At 46.2% G+C, this 21,156-nt stretch overlaps 1 protein-coding gene across 1 annotated transcript in view; it reads right to left on the bottom strand.

Moving 5' to 3' along the window:
* MYO16 (myosin XVI) overlaps window positions 1-21,156 on the bottom strand; it is a 411,612-nt gene that overhangs the window by 53,276 nt on the left and 337,180 nt on the right. The window contains 4 exon segments of the mRNA XM_032611435.1: window positions 1,244-2,294; window positions 11,077-11,348; window positions 13,273-13,519; window positions 18,112-18,208. Of these exon segments, the coding sequence (XP_032467326.1) occupies window positions 1,244-2,294; window positions 11,077-11,348; window positions 13,273-13,519; window positions 18,112-18,208 (1,667 nt within the window).

Raw genomic sequence — 21,156 nt, 5'->3', positions numbered from 1 at the left:
TGATAATGTTTTCTAGATTTTCTAGAGATTTTGGACCTAATCAAATGATGAAAGCCAATATATTTATGTATTTTCTTTAGGTGAAAGAGCAGGTTAACGCGTACATAAAACGTCACATCATACGCTTTTATTTCCAGTCCTACCACCTGACCTTAAGGAAGGTCTTTAACCTCCTGACCTTGAAGTTTCCCATCTCTGTAGAGTGAGGAGGCTAGTAGTTGCCATCTACATTCACATTAATGGCATCATGGTCGAGGGACCTGCTACAATTTCCTTAAAGAGAAGATCCTTTGTATTCACGTAATTCCCCTCCCAAATACAGAACATTGGAAAATATTCTGGTTCTGTATAAAAAGATGTTTTTTGGAAGATGATTACATTCTCTGTGATTATTAAGAGAATCTGTGCCCAAATGGCACCTCTGGCTCAAAGGCAACGTCGTCTGAATGAATTAGCACATGGTGAGCTACTTACAAGAGATTAGCAACAAATTCTTAACGAGGGCTTTTTGTGTTTTTGGTTTTGTTTTTTTTTTTTTTTTTTTTTTTTGCTTTGCTAGCTACCTTCTGCTTTTATATGGACACAAAATAAATACTTTTTAATACAGGCAACAGCCTCTGGCTGCCACAGCTTAGCCCTGAGCTCACTTGACTGTCTGTCAACAGCTAACTAGTCATGAGACAGAGCTGCTCAATGAGAAGATGCAGATATAACTGAGTTAAACTTTTCCTTGGGTGGCAAAGGAACAGCACAAAAATCATTCATTCAGAACAACATAGCTTAAGTGGTACTGAGTGGGTGTAAGAGAGTAACTGAACAGGTAACCGTCCCAGATGCCGGGAGTGGAAGTGAGACGGACAGCAGGTTGGAGGACACTCGGGTTAGCCGTGAGCTGTAAACCAAAGGGGCATCTTGGCATAATGTGACACAAGTGCCCCTTCCATGTTGCAAGTGAATATTATCAGGAAACGGAAATCAGCGGCTCAAGCCGAGTCCTGCTCTAATACTTCTCAAGTCACAAGGGTGTATTAAACCCAGTTTCAGCGCTGTGGGCTGTTGTACCGTGAACTTTTACCTACGAGACGGAAAGATTCATTCTCACCTACCTGGCCATACTGGTTGCATAAGATGTTTGTTTTTAAGTTGGTACCTGCTCTGAACGACCCCGCAATGACCTCAAGCGTTCCTTAAACCGTATCTACGGCACATCGGCACACATCCGCCTCTGCAGCTACGCCTCTACCTCCGTGTGCGAAATTCACCTTCAGCTTCGCGGATCCTCCGGCCCGCCGCCGACCTCCGGAGCACGCTCCTTCCCGAGCTGAAGAGGCTGGCCAGCTCGTCCAGGGGGCTGCCCACAGGCCTGCAGTTCGGGGGGCCGTAGGCGGCCGGAGAGGGGGCGCCGGGGGCGGCCTTTCGGGGCTCGGCCCGGGCCGCCTTCCCGGGGGGGTGCGGGCTCCTGAGGCCGGGGCTGCAGGGCGCGCCCGCGGGGGCCGAGGTGGGCCTCGGGGGGCCCCGGGGCGGCTCCGCCGGCCTCCCCGCGCCGGGCTCGGGCGCGGAGGTGAAGTGCGCGGGCGGCCGGGGGGCGGCGGCGGGCGTGGGGGGACGGGAGGCTCCGTGCGGCCCGGCGAACGCGGGCCGGTCGCCGTCGCCCTCTGGGGCTTTGGGGTGCTGTGGGGACGGGGGGCCGGCGCCCTCGGGCTGCACGGGGTACCTAAGGCTGGTCTCCAGGACCGGCAGCCTCTTCACCTCCAGGGGCGTCAAGGGCGACTCGTCGGACGCCGGGGAGCAGGTGACCGGCGTCGGGGGGAACACGAGGAGGGGGGGCCGGTGCGGCAGCAGGTCGGGGAAGGGCGCGGGGATGTCGCACGCGTCCCGGCAGGGCCCGCCGGCGTCGCCGTCCTCCGAGGGGAGGGGGCTGCGGCCGTCGCGCGGCGGAGGGGGCGAGGCGGACGCCGAGACGCCCGCCCCCAGGCCGCCGCCCTCGGGGGGTGCCCAGTACTTCATCTCCTCGTACACGGCCTCGGCCGGCTCGGGGCTGCCGGCGCGGCCCAGCATCTCGATGTACACGGGCTCGGGCTCCGGGGGCGCGGGCGGCGCGGGGATTCCCGGGGCGCGCTGCGGGCCGCTCGCCCTGCGGCGCGCACCGCCGGCCCCCGCCGCCCCCGGCCTGGCGCCCGAGATCTCCTCCGAGGAGCCGCTGAGCTTGGTGTGCGGGCTCCGCGTGGGCTTCCGAGGGGGCATCTTCTTCACGGCGCTGTAGTCGTCGCTGTGCGGCCGGGGTCGGCTGAGAACTGGGCGAGGGCGGAGAAGGGGCGGCAGTGTTAGCGGGGGACCCGGCCCGAGCCTCGCGCAGCGCGCGGAGCTGCCCCGGCGCCGCGACCGGCGAGGACCCGGCCTCCACCCTCAGGGTCCAGTTCTCCCCCCCGCCCCGCGGGGTCCGGGTCCCTCCACCCTCCAGGGCCCAGTTCGCTCCCCGCTCCAGGGTCTGGTTCTCTTCAACCTCAAGTTCCCCATCTCCCCACCCTCCTGGGTCCGTGTCTCCCGGCACTTCACACGACTGCCAAGGGGAAAGCCAGTTTTGATCTCGGAGGGGGAGGACAACTCCCACCAGTCAAGGAAGAGGTAAGGTGGCCAGTAAGGAGGCCCAGGATTGCCAGCCGCCTGCAGCGGGAAGGGCCTGGGATGCAGCGGGGTGGGCGCCTTCCATGTGCACTGGCACCTGCTTACGCCTGGGTTCTGAGGGCCTGATACACGTGTGGACTAAGTACTGGCTGAACTGCTCCTCATGGCTTTTAGAGAAGAGAAAATAGGAGACTGGAGAGAACCAGCAAATTAGCGAGTTGGTGCCCTGTGGGTGTTTCCTGTAGGAAATACCTAAGCTGGATTATTTAAATGGTCTAAAACGAACATGACAAAACACCATTGAAAACAACTACATGCATGGAAAGATTATTTTCCTAAAAAGAACCTTGTTAAAATGATGCCAAGGGCTTGTTTTACAGTTAATTAATATATCTGAATCCTAACACACTTAACAGGGAAATCAAGAGTGTTGTATTTCACTAAGAACTTCAGTGGCAACTTCGTAAATTGAAAAGAAGGAAGATATTTAGAAAAACAAAAGAGCATAATATTAGTGAGAACTAATTTTTAAAGAGGCAGAAAAACTACTTAAATATGACTCAAAACATTTATTAAAGTTTAAGTTAAAAAATTCTAAAAGACTTATTTTTCTAATTTTTTTTACTGTAAATTATAGATTTTATTAAATATAATTTCTCTGGAGCCAAGATGTTAATTTTAGAAAACTACACACAGTTTTACTAAAATATCAAAACTTCTCAAATATCTTGAACTATTTTACCAATTTGGTGCTTTGCTAATCTGTAGGAATTCTTGATCTGAATAAGCACATCTAATTTTGCTGAGTTCCTGAGTTTTAGGGCAGCCAGGCTTTTCTCTCATTACGACTGCATATATGAGAGTATCCATCTCCACTTTCAGAGTGACGACTCCACTTTTAGGGTTAAAATCAAAGGCTTTGGAGTCAGATGGGCTTGGATTCAAACCCCAGCATGACCACCCTTTCATGCTATCATTCATTTAGTCGTGCATTTAACCAGTATTTATTCAGAGACACATTAGTGAATATACAGTAATTGTCCCCTTCCTTCTCTGCCCTCCTGGGTAAAGTCAGACAATAAAAAAAGGAAATAAAACAAATGAGTTAATTCCATAGCATGTTAGAACATGATACATGCTATGAGGTGGGAAACTACAGGCCATAATAGTCACAGAATTGGGTCTGTGTGTGTGTGTGTGTGTGTGTGTGTGTGTTTGCGCGGTGGCACCGGTGCAAATTATAATTTTAAAAGAGGTCTTGGTCACATCTCTCTGGGCTTCAGTATAGTCACGCCTAAAATGGTGATATCACTAAATCATCTCAGAGGAATAAAATAATGTATGTAAAGTGCTTAGCTCAGATGCTGGCACTTCGCAAACATGAAACAAATGGGAGACATCCAGATGAGAATGGAAAAGGACAAAGTTAATTTTCTAACTCAATGGATATCTTCGAAGGCCAGTATTCTACAGGGTTCACCAAAGCAGCCAACTTTTAAGAGAAGAAAATACCCCAAATGCACAATTCTGTAATTAACGAGCATTATCGCAAAGGCTTTCAATGTACTAAAACACAGCAACTCATAAGCCTCTCCTAGAAAGTTAATGAACCAAACAAAATTTTAACATTAGTATTATAGAGTTGTTCTGAAGATTTGAAAAATTTAAAGGACTTGTGGCAGCTTGTATTTTACAAAACTGGCTTCAACAATATTTTTAGTCCTTCGTGCTCTTCTAGAACCTTGAAGCCGGAAGGACCTCTGTGACCGCCCCATGAGTAGAACATGGCGAAAGCAAGGCCGCCTGCCTGCTGAGGCTGGGTCAGGGGCAGTGCAGCTTCTGGCTGGCTCTTCCTCTCTCGGGACACATCTCTTGGTGGCCCTGATCTCTATGTGAGAAGACTGCTTACTCTGAAGCACCCATGCTGTGGAGAACATGTGGAGAGGCCACACAGAGGTGAGAGAGATGCCAGAGGACCCCATCTGCTCCAGCCCTCAGCTGTCCAGGTTTCCCCAGCGCAGACACCAGAAATGTAATGAACTGAGCCTGTGGACCATCCCAGGCCCAGCCGCTGTCTGACCACAGCTGTGAGAGAGCTCGCATGAGAAGGGCTTAGCTGATACCCAACTAGTAGAATGGGGAGAGAGGGAGACAGAGAGAGAGAGAGAGAGACAGAGAGAGGGGTGGGGGAGGGAGAGGGGGGAGGGAGGGAGAGAGAGAGAGAGAGAGAGAGAGAGAGAGAGAGAGAGAGAGGATGATAAAACCTTTGTCATTTTAAGCTACTAAATTTTGGAGAGGTTTGTTAGATAGCAAGACAACTAATACAGATATTGGTACTGGAAGTGGAGTGCTGCCATAAACCAAAAAACCCAAACTTTAAAAGCCTGGCAGTAGCCTTGGGAAATTGGAGGAGTTTGTTGTTTTTTAATATTTATTTATTCATTTACTTATTTTGGCTGTGCCAGGTCTTAGTTGAGGCAGGCGGGATCTTCGTCGTGGCATGTTTAGTTGTAGCAGGCGGACTTCTTAGTTGCGGCATGTTGGGATCCAGTTCCACGACCAGGGATCGAACCCGGGCTCCCTGCATTGGGAGCGTGGAGTCTTAGCCACTGGACCACCAGGGAAGGAGGAGAGGTCTTGAAGAGACTGTTAGCAGAAGCGTGACGCCCAGGAAAGCTCCTGGTGACGTTTAAAGGAAAGTAAGAAATATGCTGGATGCCGAGGGAGACATAACCCTTTTTATACCTTTGTGGAAAGTTTAGCAACACTGTCACCTGCAGTACTGTGGAAACCAGACAACACACTTAAGGAACTGGATGATCTAGGTAGGGAGATCTTTAGACCAAGTGTAAAAGCAGCCTCCTGGATTCTTCTACTTTCCTGCAGGAAAATGAGGGTAAAGAGATAAGCTAAAGAAAGAACAAACTATTATCTATAAAGGAGCCTGGGCTTTCTGAGTTTGAAAATAAAATAGTTTCTCACTGGGCCATCAGGATAGTAAATAACTCCGAAGTTAAGAAATGACTTGTAAGCAGAGATTGAATCTGGGGCATTTTCAGGAAAACAGGATCTAAAGCTGAAGCCAAGGTCATGACTATGAACCCCTTTATTAAGACCTCAGAAAGATTTCAGGTGGTGCTTCACTGGACCTTTTCAAAGAAACAGAACCACAGGACTTCTAAGGATATCAGGAGTATTGCCCCACAGCAATCGTGCAGAAAAGAAAAAGTCAAGAGGAGATTATCTCAAAGAGATCTGTGGATGTGGCTTTTGACTAAAGGGGTAGATTATAAATTGATTCACAGGAAACTCGCAAAGCTTTTAAAGGAACTGTATCAGCTGCGTTGAAAGAGGTATGATCAATACAAAATAAAGAGGCTCTGGTGCTTCAAAATGTTATGAGCAGGAATCGGGCTGAGAAAACGACCAGCCCCAAACATGTCACCTCTTGTGGACGAGGAAATAATATCCAAAGGTGAGCCAAGATTCTGTAGCACGGACCTAACGGCCATGGAAAATAATTTCCGGGCACCAGGACTAAATCCTAACCAAGGCACAAGCAACATGTTAGTTGTGTGGAGAATAGACAGCTTGTCTGCCATAGTTAGGGACAGTCCTGGAGGAGCTGCCCACCTAAGGAGCCTTACCTGAGCAGCCAGGATACCTGGACCTGATTTAGATGATGGGATTTGGGGCTTGGACCTGAGCCTGATGTGATGATGGGATAAGGCTCTGGGGAGCATGGGAGAGGGATGAGTGCATCTTGCATGTGGGAGGGATGTGAATTGTTTGATCCAGAGGATGGATTAAGGCAGCCTGTATTTTCCAAAAAGTGGCCACAATCGTTTTCCCAGTCTTATCAAGAGTTAGAGTCTATTTCACCTTCCTCAACCTGGATGCGCCTTTGAGACTGTCCGGTGGCAGTGGTGGAAGTGATGCTGTGTGGCTTCCAAGGCTGCTCGTCAAAGGTAAGAGAGTGACCGCCCGGCGTTCTCTTTCCTGGAGCAGGCACCGGGGACGCATTGATTGTCCACGTAAGAAGTCCAGCTACCCTGAAGCTGCCAGGCTGTACAAACTGGGTGGAGAGACCACCTAGACACAGAGATGGCCAAGCAGTCCCAGTCTTTAGACATCTATGGGCACCAGGCATGCAAGTGACCAGCTTACAGGTGATTCTAGCCGCCACATGTGGCTTCATGGAGGACCTCGAGGGACAGCCACCCAGATGAGCCCAGGTGACACCCAGAACCTGAGACAGTAATAAAATAATCGTATTTTATTTAAATATCCAAGTTTGGGAGGAGCTGGTAAGCAACAATAGATAGCTGATGTGATATTCCCTCAAGGCTTGCTTTAGATGCAGAGAAAAGCTTTTTTGAATTAAACGATGATAAATAAAAGTAGCATGGGTTATCGGGAGGCAGTCGAGAGACTGGCCTCTGGAACCTGACTGCTTGGGTGTGTAGCATGGGACAGGATACACCACCGTTCCCCTGACTCAACATCCACATCTACAGAGGGGTCACAGTGACAGTCTCACCCCATCAGGTAGTTCTAAAGATTGAAGGTACTTCGCATAGCGCTTGTCACATGATAAACAATTGTAAGTGTCAGCTGTTACCATCAACATCATATTATTACTACAGAACCAGAAATTAGTCATGAGTCATAGAACAGGGTTCTGTAGGGCGTGGTCTGCAGTTCATCAATGTCAGATCACCTGGGGTGCTTCACTGAGGATGTAAAGAGCACAGTTCCTGTCCTTGTGTGTAACTACCAAATTAGAATATCTGGGCTGGGAACTGGAAAGCTTCATTCTTCATAAAGTGAAATTAGAATACCACAGTTAGAGAATTAAGAGTCTAATTTGGTTTTATGGTTATTCCTTTGCGTGTGTGTGTGTGTGTGTGTGTGTGTGTGTGTGAGTGTGTCCACACAAGTCCTTGCTAATTGTTCATTTGCAAATAAGGATTTAAGGGCTGTTAGGAGTGAATTTATATTAAGAGTTTTCTTAACAATTTTTTTAGTCCTTGAATTTATGGATAAAAGTGAGATGGGATCAGGGAGACGTTTCATGGTTACAGATCACCTTGAGGGCCAGTCTTAGTGTCCTAACAGTAACTTAAGGGATAAATCCCACATTCTCAAGCCCTCATTCTTTCTTAAACTTGACTCTTATCTGACTTACTGTGCAATGATCTAGGGACTTGTGTCATTTTTAGATTCTGTTAGGAGGTAAACATTTTCTTGTACAAAATAGTTTCCCTTTGAGTTTTTTGCTAAGGCACGTCGGTGACTTTGCCTCAAGACACAAGTTACTTGGCCCCATTCTCACTGAGAATAAGATGCCTACATGTTAAATCTATGAGAAGAAAGCAATGAGAATATCGTTCATCAAGAAAATACCTGTATCTGTGTGTGTTGTTATCCCCTGTTTTCCAACTCTTCCAGTGTGATTTTGCCCAGTTTCAGAGCAAACTGTGTGCCCTTCTCAGGACCTAAGACATGCAGGATGCCTAGATAAAGCCAGTTCCCTGGCTGGTGGGCCTGTTGCATACTTGAGTGAGGTCAGTATCGATTTGCAACCAGCTTACAAACTGGACAAGAAGGGCTTCTACTGAGCTGCGATAGATTACAACCTTGCTAGGTCATTTTTTTGAGGGAGGAGCCTGTTACCTTTGCTCTCGGCCCATGTTTCCCCACTGACTGCCCTCCACGTGTGTAAGGCCTCTTAAATGTCCTTCTCGACCCCTTCCACAGGTCCCCGTGAGGGTTAGCCCCTCCTGCTCTGTGCTCTTCGGTGCCCTTGCTGTTACTCTGCCTCTCTCATAATTTGTTTGCCCATTTTCCTAGCCCACTGGTCTCTAAGGCCCTGGGGGAGTGGAATACACTGAATTAACATGTGTTGAATGGACAAATGAGCCATAAGTTGTGAAACATAATTATGTTCTCCTCTTATGCCCCGTCACACATTCTCAGGGCAGCGTTCACGGAGGACCTAATTTTCATCAAATTTCAGGTAAGAGAAAAAAATATTATAAAGGGGATTCTGTTAAAAATAATGCTGACAAAGTCTGACAGATCTCAAGGGTACATGTTGAAACTTGCCAAATTGTGCTCATTTTGATTTACTGATAAGAAGCTAGTTCTGCTTTCACGAAAGCAGCACAAAGAAATATTTTTCTATTATATTGATTTATTTGTTCAATAAGTATTTACTGAGTGCTTACTGGGTGTCAAGTGCTATTCTAGAATAAATTTATAAACAAGACAATAAAAAAGGGAATGAAATGTAACGCTATTTCCAAATTAAGCCACACAGCTGAACCATTCTCGTACCTATACATATAAACTGTGTTTTGTTACAAAGGGAAGCTGTACGGCAATTCTAAGAAATACGGATTCCTCAGGTGTTATTTCTAAGGAGCGGGTGGCTGGAGTCTGAGGGAGGCTGGGTATGCATCTCACATCACCAGGCTTAAGAGCTGCCCCCCAAAAACCTGTCCTGTGCTACTTCACCATCCAGGTGTCCCTGTGTTGGGGAGAAAGCCGTCACATTGGGTTTAGATACTCCGTTCTTCAGCAAAGCCCTCAGCTGGGAGCTTCCCTGCAAAGAAGAGAAGTCGCGGCTCTGTTCTTCCTTTCCTAGTCTCTGCAAAAAGCAACCCCAAACTTTTAAAAATCACACTTTCAAATAGTTGGCTCTCGCTTGTTAATAGTTTGCAAACAAGTGTTAAAATTTACTGGCCCATGAAATTGTTTCCAGCTTTTCAGGCACAAAGGTAGAGGAGAAAAACGAGCCCTCTGGCCGGCCTCTCTTCACTATGACCGTATATACTGGATGAGAACCTCTAGGAAAGGCACGTGTTAATAAGAACAGGACTGGGCATAAAAGGTGTCGACTCGGAGCTTCCCTGGTGGTGCAGTGGTTGAGAGTCCGCCTGCCGATGCAGGGGACACGGGTTCGTGCCCCGGTCCGGGAGGATCCCACATGCCGCGGAGCGGCTGGGCCCGTGAGCCATGGCCGCTGAGCCTGCGCGTCCGGAGCCTGTGCTCCGCCACGGGAGAGGCCACAGCAGTGAGAGGCCCCGCAGAAAAAAAAAAACCAAAAAACAGTGAAACTATTCCGTGTATTTATTTGTTTATTGTGTTTACCATCTGTCTTCCCCACTAGAATGCCAACCCCATGGGGGAAGATAACTTTGTTTTATTTATTGTGTACCTTCCTGGGCCTAGAATAGGACCTCATACTCATGGGCGATAAGTAAAATCTGTGAAATTAGTCAATGTTCTGCAAAGAAGGACTTCCTCTGCTTTTCACAATTCTAAAAATTAAGCAATAATATCACATGAACTAATCTATGAGAGAATTAATTGAGAATAAACTGTGGTTTTGCATAAATACGTCTAGACCACCGACGCAGAGACGTTTGTTGTCTAGTGCCCAGAGTTTCACTCACTGAATTTTGCTGAGTCGTGATTTTCCTCTGCATGAATCGTTGCACTTTACTGCGTGGTGATAAAGCAGGCTTATTTTTTAATTAAGTTGTGATAACAGGGAAGCCAGATGAATCTTTTTAGCTTTTGAATTCACAAAAGCTTACGTGGATGAGCGACCAACTCTCTTAGTTGTTCTGGTTTGAGGCTCCTCATTCAATGTGGAAGTCGGGGGAGGAGTTAAGGAAGTGATATATAAGTAGCTTTTCCCTAAGAGGCTTAGAGATTAGAATTAATATTTTTTATGTTTAATGATTAAAGGGCCCCTGGTGGGCTTCCCTGGTGGCACAGTGGTTAAGAATCTGCCTGCCGGGCTTCCCTGGTGGCGCAGTGGTTGAGAGTCCGCCTGCCGATGCAGGGGACATGGGTTCGTGCCCCGGTCCGGGAGGATCCCACATGCTGCGGAGCAGCTGGGCCCGTGAGCCATGGCCGCTGAGCCTGCGTGTCCGGAGCCTGTGCTCCGCAACGGGAGAGGCCACAACAGTGAGAGGCCCGAGTACCGCAAAAAAAAAAAAAAAAAAAAAAAAAAGAATCTGCCTGCCAACGCAGGGGACACAGGTTCGAGCCCTGGTCCGGGAAGATCCCACATGCCACGGAGCAGCTAAGCCCGTGTGCCACAACTACTAAGCCTGCGCTCTAGAGCCCGTGAGCCACAACTACCGAGCCCGCGCGCCTAGAGCCCGTGCTCCGCAACAAGAGAAGCCACCGCAATGAAGAGTAGCCCCCGCTCGCCGCAACTAGAGAAAGCCCGCGTGCAGCAACGAAGACCCAACGCAGCCAAAAATCAATAAATAAAAATTTAAAAAGAAAGGGGGGGGCCCCTGGCAAGCCAACAACGGATTTAATTCTACTAAAAATATATTAGGGCAAAGTAATGCCGCGGCGCACTCAAAGACCGGAAGTCAAGCATCAGTAACCCAACGGGGGTCGGGGTCCCTCTTCCCCGAGGCTAACCTTCATTGGAGGAGTCCTTGGTGACAGCCCACAGGCAGGCACTCACGGCCTCATAGGAGGCGCTCAGCCGCGTGGTGGGGTCCCTCTTTGGCTTGGGCGGAGGCTGTTTCCGTGGTGATGGGAGGCCGCTGCTGTCATCCAGGCTGAGCACCGAGTGCAGAGAAGGAGACGGGGTGGATGGGCCAGCCTGGGACTGGACCAGGCTGTCTACCGCCATGGACACCGGGACGAAGCTGCAGTGGAGGCGCCTGGGTCCACCCTTGTCTTCAGCTCTGGGTGTGCGTGAGGAAACAAACACAAACAGCCCCGCCAGAGAGACCCAGATGCATTATTCAGATGGGAACAATGAACCGGCTCAAGCAGACATAATCAGAGCTTTTTGGTAAACAGCCTTCCCGCCGAGGCTGGAGGATGCGTCGTGCAGCGCTCTGGTATCCAGTGCATCCAGAGGAAGCCACTTCATCCTTCCAGCCCTTGCTTCGTGATAAATAAACACGTTCGAGACTCATCATTATTACTTTAGAAAAAAATCTCACCGGAACCCAAGATGTCGTAAGGAGTGCCACATTTGCTATCAGGCATTCGCTGAGTGAAGTTTTCACACCCTGATTATTAAGCAAATCAAAAAACCAGGATTTCAACCTGAATGATAATTTCTGGGAAATCCATCTTAATAGAGAGTTACTGATGCATCAAATGCTGGGAGCTATCTCTGTTTGCCCTTGCAAAAGAGTAGATGCTTTACTTAAAACGATCAAAGATTTTCATTTTCCCTGTCTCTCTCTCTCTCTCTCTCTCTCTCTCCCCCTCCCCCCCTTACCATTTAAATTCCATCAGCAATTATTTAATTATGTGCAGAATTGTTATTTTTCTTCTGTCATTCCATCTGGTTGCCCAATGCCAAGTGAACTGCTGGTTTTCAATAAATAAATAGACAAATACTTCTTCACTTAATTTTCTATCAGGCAAATGAATACATAATGAAATTGAGAAATTGGGGTGGCTGTTTAGCTCCAGCAGAGAAAATAATAAATATTATTCTGGAAGTCCTATAAAATTAATAGTTATCTGGTTAAAAAAGATTCCTTCTGGCTTCACATGTCAATGTAATCATGTACCAGGGAGATGCCAATGCATTCATTTTACCAGGAGTCTCCGAGCATTTGTTTTTATAATTATATCTCTGTGTGGCAGAACACCAACAGAGCTGGGATCTACTGCCAGGCAGAGCCAGACGCCCATATAGGAAATGAACTAGCTGAAGACGAAAGTGTGGCACTCGGTGGATAATTTGTTTTCCCTGTAATGTTTAATTACAGTTTTCCATACAAAGGGAATTTTTTCAGTATTTAATCACTGAGATATTTGAGGCTAATTAGCGAGAGACACACCACCACTTCCACTTTGATAAAAAATCATTCGACATCACTGTCAAGGCAAAGGGGGGTCATTTTCAGGGAGAAACAACTAGACATTACTAAGTTCCTATGGAAAAACAAACATCTCCCTGACAGCAAATTAGGATGGAAAGATCCCAGGGAGGATTGTAAGTCCCGGGTGTCCTCGTCTGTCACAGAGAGACAAGAGTGGAAACGTGGAGAAGGGCTTAATTTTCTTCACATGTCTATTTCAAGCTCAGCGTCCAACGTGAACTTTAAAATCAAAATCTTTCCCCAGAGCTTTCCTTTTTGGCAAAGAAGATGTGACAGTTTCCTAAGGGAAATATAATACAGGCAACCATTCATTGATTTCACTGCTCTTGTGTTTTTAGAGTGTCTTCTCCATTTGGAGGGTCAGGTTTTCAGAAGTTTCTAGGAGTCAGCCTTATTGACATACGTGACACTTGCATAAAGATGTCGAGAACCAAGCTATATATCGTTACTAAGACGTAAAGATTATAGATGCCTTAAAACTTTGTGCTTGAGATGGTCAGTGATGCAAGCACGGTAGGTGAAGCAATTATTTCACGGGACCTAAACTAACACGTAGAGCATCTATTCTGTGGAAGGAAAGCCCAGGAAAAGCATCCTTTCTGGTGTCAGGAGGTTTCACGTAACGCACTGCGCATGCATACGTGCTTGTTCCTCTCCCTACGGTCATAAGCGATTGAACTTTGCGTTAAGGGCTATCGGCATTTTCTTGACGCCCCAGGATCAATCGCGTAGGTCACCGAAGTTGCACACTATCTGCCTTTACCTTTTGGTTCCTTCCTCTTGCTTGTTCCTGGCCTCCAACTTCTCTTTGTGGAAAGTAGCGTTCATTACGTTCCGGAGCCGGTCATTCTCACGGGCAATGTCCGAGGCATTCTGCACGACCAGGGCGTCATAGGTCTTAAGCCCCAGGTCCTCTGTAATCTGCAGGAAGCTGTTGATGGACGTGACCTCTTGCTGCCTAACGCTCCTTTTCTGATGCAAGTGCTGGCGTGCTAAAAATCCTCTGATAACTTCAGTAAAAGAACACAGTGACGGGTCAACGAGAGGAGCAAAAGCGAAAAAACCAGATGTACATCAACAAGTCCAAATACATTATGTTGGTGCAGCTCTGAAATAAAATATATTCAACCCAGTCGGACTTTACTAAAACATTCTAATCTTATATTAAAAAAGATATCTACATTCAGTAATGTTAACAGTGGAGGCAAAAATCCTCACCCTGAATGAGATCGTGCAGGTAATATTCTAATAAAGCTTCCCTCCTTCTTGTGGTAACTACAGGCTGAACACTGATGGAAAGAACTAAGTCCGAACCCCAGAGAATTCTGGGTGTGGCTCTCATCAGACTGTTTTGGGGATGCACCAATCACATTATTTTATATCAGATTATAACAGAAACGTCTGAGGCTCACGGATGTCGTCTTTGAAAACCATGCACATATTGCTAACAGGATTGTGACTTAACTCCTAGAAAAACTAACACTGCATTTAAGGCTCTGGAAAGAGACTGTGTAGAAATATGGGTCATCCTTCTGCTTTCTGGGGAAGCAGGGCTAGAAAACCGTGTAAGAATTGGGGGAAACAGGTGGATGAACACACTTTGAAATCACTTATGTGTCAGTAACAAATGTAAGACTTGAAAATAAAAGTCACGCCCACCGTGTAAAGGCACTGCTGTGTGCTAGGCGCTCCAACCCATCTTTCAGTGCCCAAACTCGATGGTCATTAATGTACCAGTATCTCCATTTTGTACCCAAAGAAAGAGAAGCTCAGTGAGGCTGAGAAAATTCCTCCCGGTAAACACAACCAAAGAACGGTAGAGCGGGGATTCAAATCTCTGCCCTTATGAGGCCAAACTCTACCTTGCAGCCACGTAGATGCAATCTGTAGCTCTCCAGAGAGCAGGTCACAACAGGGAAGGTGTAGGGAAGCACATTTGGGATCAATATGAAGATGACCTTTTAACAATGAGCACAGGTTGTAAACAGATCAGGCATCTCATGGGAGAGAGTCAGCTCCCAGTACCCAGGCAAGTTCAAGAAACAGGATGGCCCCCGCTCAGGGATGTTCTGACAGATGAGTGGGAGCAATGCTGATCTGATGCTAGGATGCGTCCCTTCTCATTCTAAGTTTCTGTGATTAGAAGCAGTTGTTCGGATTCTAGGAAGAGCTATAATTGTAGGGAAAACCAATGTGGGTAACAAAGACACGTTATTCTCCTCCTATAAAATATTAAGTGCTTTAAAATATTCCCTGGCTATTGGAGAATAAATGTGTGGGTATCTATACATGTCTAGGATATTCACTTAGATGCCTTGACTCGATTAGAAGATGGAAAGGCGAACACAACTTTCCACAATTATGGCTTCAGAGGCAAATAATATGCAGATGTCTAAAATGCTCAAGACTTTTTCTCAGATGGCAGTACTAAGTCTTTAGTTACTCTGGAATGCAGTGTATTAAGATAACTGTAAAAACAGTCACGCTGAACTAATCTAAAAGAGAAAAAAATTAAACAGCTAAAGGTACAATCAGGAATCAAAAATGCGGAATAAAATGTAGAAATTTTAGCCATGTGACAGGCACAGTGAGAGAGAGAGGCAGAAGGCCTGCTCTCTGTTCATTTGCCCATTCCCGTTACATTAAACAAAACCTAGACATTGACAATGGGAGGGTATACTGAAGATGTTTAATCTCTTGGAATAAAGGGAAGATTAATGTGGACAGGCCAGACTGCTGACCTCCAACTACAGCAGGACTATTCATTGGATCCACGTAGACCTGGGAATCCACTGTCCTGTGTCCAGACCCTGTTTTCTCCCACTTTGCACTAGCAATCTTTGAAAATTAAAAGAAAAAAATTTATACTAGTTGCTAAAACATGGTACCTTTACTAAGAGACAATTAATACAAATAAATTTGGCACAAATAGATAATTAATACTTGTCTCTTTCTGACCATTTCATGCAGGATAAAATGAAGGTATATAGTCAGAGGGAAACTTCTGTTGGGAATAATTTGAAATTGAAATGATTAAATTTAAGACTGAGGTGTAACTACAGCTTTCTGCCACCCAATATTTACAAAGAAAAACTGAGAACTCTTAAAAAACTGGAAATGACTCAAGATGATATAAATTCTGAATGAATTTCATACTAGCAAAAAGGACTGAAGCAATGGTTCTAAGAGATGTAAAAATAAAAATCAATAATTAATGCTTTGCATTTAAGAGCCTGTAATTTAAAAAAAAATGCTTTTACAGCCATTATTTCATTTATGCAATAGGAAATTGTGGTTTGTATCCATTTTTTAAAAACCATTCTCAATTTTTATCATTAGGGGTGAAGAAAGAACTACAGTTCTGCTAATTTCTTCTGTTTCAGGTCCATAGGGCACAGCGACTTAACATTTGTAACCAACTAGAGGAGACATTACTAGCGGGCACCCCTGATGGAAGACAGAGTACGCAGCCTTCTAATTACATGTAGGAAAGTTTCCAGGAGAAAGTGATACCCCGCTCCATGTATGTATAAACGCGGTATTAAATGGAATTCTCGGTTGGTTCCACAGCCCAGCGGGTAGAGCACTGGTCTTGTAAAGGGGACTCTCCCCATCCCACTTTCAGCCTGAGGCTACAAATGCACATTCTGATTCAGGAGTTCTGGGGCAGGGCCTGGGACTCTGCATTTCTAACCAGCTCCCAGGGCATGCCTGGACTGACCACACAGAAAGGAATTGCAAAGGCGATAGAGCAAAAGGAGACTTGTGAGCCCGGCCCTTCCCTACACTGATGAGGGACAGAGAAGGCCAAATTACCCTATAACCCAGAGAGAAGCGAGGATTGCATAGAGCCTCCCTCACCCGGGGCTCCCCCCACCGCCCCTGAACACCAGGCTGGAGAAAGTGGCCTCAGGGGACCAGCCAGAGACCCTGCCACATGGTCTGGAGTTTGAAGGCCACGGTGGCCTGGGAGGCCGACGCTGCCAGGGGCTGAATGCAGGGCGGCTCTACGGGGAGAGGCTCACTTGTCAGGGTCCCCAACTGTGCTTCTAGGACACCAGACCTTGTTTATCGAGACAGAGACGCCTGCCAGGAGTCATTTAAAGAGACTTCCTCTTGGAGAGCACCCAGGCCCACAGGTAGTGTCAACGGGGAGTTCCAAGTGGCACCCAAAGGAGAGATTTTGCGGTTCCCAGGTGGGTAGCGCAGGTGAGGGCTGAAAGGCGCCCACATATGCAGAGAGCCTGTTAACCCCTGCCTGCCTGCTGGCCAGAGAAACCCCAGGCCAGGTCACATGGGTGTGGGTCGGACTGAGGGGCGGCCCTGTCCCCTTACCTGTTCCCTCCCCCCGCGGAGGGCACCTAGGTAAGGGTGGGAGCCTAGAGGGACGATTTAACTTGGAATGAGATTCTGACTTTTGACCTTCCCGTGGACTGGACTTGCTAAATTCTGAACCGAGTCTGTTTGAGGGACCAGCATATAGCAGGACTTTTTATCATCAGAAAATGATGGGACCCATCAGAGGTTTCAGCCAGGGGTGTGCCTGAAGGAATCCCCCAGGGGCTCGCATAGACAGAGGCTTGAACAGGGTGAGGCAGTTTTCCGTGTTCTCTGAGATGCACTTGTTTTTAATAGTTTCAGATAGAGAGCTAAGCTCATCACGGCTGCTTCCACCAAAAGTTAGCCTGTAGATTAATTTCTCCCCTTTTTAACCTTTCTTTCGAGATATATAATACAATTAAACTATTAAGCAAATTAAAAATCTATTAAGTATGTATGTTTTATGTGAGGCATAGTTATGATTTTTAAAATGTACCTACTTTTGACGGTCACTTGGGTTTTGATAGAAAAAAAAAAAATCTAAATGGACTCTCAAAGTTAACATGAAATAGATGCTATGTGCTATCAAAGTTAACAGTCCAAATATTATTATCCCTTCACAAAGGAAAAATAGTCAAGCATTTATCCAAGGCATACATGGAATGACTTAAATTACAAGGCATACATAAATCCAAGGCATACATTGGCTAATTGGCTGTGGCAGTCCTCCAAACTCTAGCATACCAAGGGGCGCTGACTGGCGTGGCCTAGGAATCTGGCTCCAGAGCTGCGCCCGAGTGTCACATGGGTTGTTTTTTCTTCCCCACTGTGGGTTCAAAGGCACACTCTTCTTGTCCTGTGCTTCTTGGAGGATCAGCAAGCATGAGTATTTTACAGGTGAGGGATGCATAAATTACAAGGCATGGATATCCCCTCTTCCAAACTATGACTTAGGTGAAAATGTGATGCGGAACTACAGATAGAATGATCATGAAATAAAGCACGAGCTGTGGCTGCATACTCCGATCCAGAGACAAGTAAATAGCCAACTTAGCTACGGTGCTTCTGAAACTCCTGAAACCTATTTATTTGCCTGAAGGTAGCGCCATGGGATGGATGGACATAGGGCCATGGCAGGGTCCACTCTAATATTTAGGTTAACCTAAATGTTAGGTTTCCCTAACATTTAAACTTGGGGGTTCACTAAATGATTCTGTATTTTCCGACTCATCAAAGTTCAGAAATGTCACTGAGCTGTTACTGTGAAGTGTGTAACTGTTACCTTTTTGGCAGGTGATAATTTTTCTCTGCAGCTGTAGGCACAAATCGTTTAGCTGGTTGGCATGCCAGTATTTCAGAAATACTTTTCGAACGCCAATCTAAAACGCAAACAGCAGGGAAACACATTTAACGGCGTGAAGATGCCAAAATAACAATGGGAAAATAATCAGGCAAGAGGCTTTTCCAGAAAAGGATCTGAAGCAGCAAAGCTCACAAAAGTTATTCCAGTGCCATCTGCCATATTCTTGTAACACTTCCACATTTCGTGAGGATCCCCAAGCTTTTGTTCTAATAAGTAGGTTTGCTGTGTGTATACATTGTCACTAATGTTTGCAAATACCCGTACACCGCAGCTGTCGTGGTTGCCCCCTGCAGCACAAAGGGAAAACACGGGCCTTGACTCTTCATTGGAAGATACAGCCGTTCCCATGAATGAATTCCCAAATCCCAGAGCTAAACCCTTATCTTTATTTTATGATCCTTTTCTTTCCGCAACTCAAAGCAGGGAGGTTGCGTCTGTGAAAGGGAAAAGTGAACAAACGAAAAGACAAAAAACAAAAACAACTTAAACGTGATGTACAAAACTGTTTCCTTTCAATGATTTTTTTTCTACTACACCATATGTTATTATAAATCAAATGTTTATACAACTGCAGTGATAGAACCGCAGCACAAAAGTAAAAAGTCTTCACGTCGTCATCTCTGAGCAATAATCTTCTAGATGCCTGCCTAAACAGTAGCTATACAATGAACATTCTTGTCTAGAATTTTAAAAAAGGAATTTCAGCATGTTACCGAATCAGTTGCTAGTAAAAGCTCTGGTGGTATGCAAGCCAGTCCAAATGTTCCACTATTGATGAGAAGCGCTGCCAAAGAAAGTTCTGAAAAACACATAACAATAAGCCATATCCATGCGTTTTCAAAATAATTTTCTGGTGTGTTGTGCTTATTTTCTAAGAATTCACAGGACTGTGGTAGGTGTGAGGAATGCCCTTCACAATGGAAATGCTCACAACGGCAATGCTCAGATGTAAATAACTGCAGAAGAGCCTGGGAAATACTAACATGAAGAGCTGTGGACACACAGAGGTGATGTCCTGTTAGATACGGAAAAAATACAGCTCAGGCAAACCTTGTGATATGTTCCTAGTCGTCTTCTTAGCACTCGAGACAAACACCGTGAAGATGAGAGACCGACACGTGTGCTCCCTTAGCCAAGATTTGCTGTCTTAATGAAGTACGCGGTTTTGCAGGAGGCTGAGACTCAAATCTCGCATTATGGCAGGCGGGCTAGCCACTTGGATGGACAGGACAAGCCCTCAACCGCTCTCCTGTTTCAGAGGCCCCTGGTCGACTAGATGTCCTTCTTCATTTAGTTTTCTTTAAATTGGTTGAGGTTTGAGGCGGGCACTTGAATGGGTGGCCACAGAGAATTGTCGCTTTTTCCCCCCATTGTAGTGCCATTCTCTCTCCCTAGTGATTTTCCATAATTCATAGAGTTTTTTTTTCTTCCCAACTGCTGAATGATTTTGGCAGTCAACAGGAAGAACAGTTGGTACTGTCTGTGAGCACCACAGAGCAAATCTGTGAGGCAGGCTTTGGGAAGGAGGGAGCGTGTCATCTTTCTGTTCATTGTCGACTGTGGTATGTAACTCGCTGCAGGAAACTCAATCCCCAAAGCAAAATTCATGCAAACTTGGGTTCCGAAATGAAACTCCCAGAGAGTTAGAGGCAGCAATACTACAGAACGGGTAGAAGCAGTAATGACCACTCTGGGAGAACTAACGTATGAAGGGAGCGCACCATGGGGACAAGACCTCCGGATGGTGGTGGAAGAGCTGGATTCTAGTTCTACTTCCTTCATTCAGTGGAGACCCCGGGCAGGAAGACAGCTGCATGGGATGACTAAGATCTCTTCTAGCAGCATTTTTTTTTTTTTGGTCTTGGATTGGATTATGGTTTATTTTTACTCCTTACCCTGTTCTTTCTTTTTTTTAATCAACTTTTATTTTATTTTATTTTTAAAAGTTTTATTGGAGGACGGTTGCTTTACAATGTTGTGTTAGTTTCTACTGTACAGCAAAGTGAATCAGCTATACGTATACATATATCCCCTCTTTTTTGGTTTTCCTTCCCATTTGGGTCACCAAAGAGCACTGAGTAGAGTTCCCTGTGCTGTACAGTAGGTTCTCATTAGTTAACTATTTTCTACAGAGTATCAATAGTGTATATGTATCAATCCCAATCTCCCAATTCATCCCACCAACAACCCTTTTCCCCTTGGTATGCATACATTTGTTCTCTACGTCTGTGTCTCTATTTCTGCTTTGCAAATAAGATCATCTAGTGACATTTCTAACAGCCGTTCCAAAAATCAAAGTAGGTTTATCTTGAGAATTGTGCTAGATTTGGGGATATAAAAATTTTCCAGGGATGATGGGAAAAGATGAATGTGGGACAGAGAAACTAGGCAAGGAACAGAAGACGACAAACCATCTTGAGGTGCAGCCCTGTGGAGTGTGATGAGGGAAGGGGCTACACATGTAACCGGTGGCCACACAGTGAAGAACAGACATTTTCGTGTGAACACTGGGTATACACTAAAAGATTTAAAGAGGATCCCGTCTAACTTTTATGAAAATAATTTTGGAAACTGTATTCAAAATTTATAAAGTTCCTGCTTAAAACTGGCCAGAGAAATGGGTTGTTGGGCTTGGCTGTGAGCAGGACAGTATAATGAAGTCAATTATTTGGGTTTGGAAGATTCTACAACTGTTGCTTGTCTGTTGGCCAACTTCTATTTACCTTTTACCCCACCTCCAGGAGTGGAATTTTTTTTTTTTTTTTTTTTTTTTTTTCGGTACGCGGGCCTCTCACTGCCGTGGCCTCTCCCGTCGCGGAGCACAGGCTCCGGACGCGCAGGCTCAGCGGCCATGGCTCACGGACCCAGCCGCTCCGCGGCATGTGGGATCTTCCCGGACCGGGGCACGAACCCGTGTCCCCTGCATCGGCAGGCGGACTCTCAACCACTGAGCCACCAGGGAAG

This window comes from Phocoena sinus, chromosome 18 (genome assembly GCF_008692025.1).
Source record: "Phocoena sinus isolate mPhoSin1 chromosome 18, mPhoSin1.pri, whole genome shotgun sequence".
In the NCBI taxonomy this organism is placed as follows: domain Eukaryota; kingdom Metazoa; phylum Chordata; class Mammalia; order Artiodactyla; family Phocoenidae; genus Phocoena; species Phocoena sinus.
Note: the sequence above shows the minus strand (reverse complement) of the source record. Positions and strands in the feature narration are given on the sequence as shown.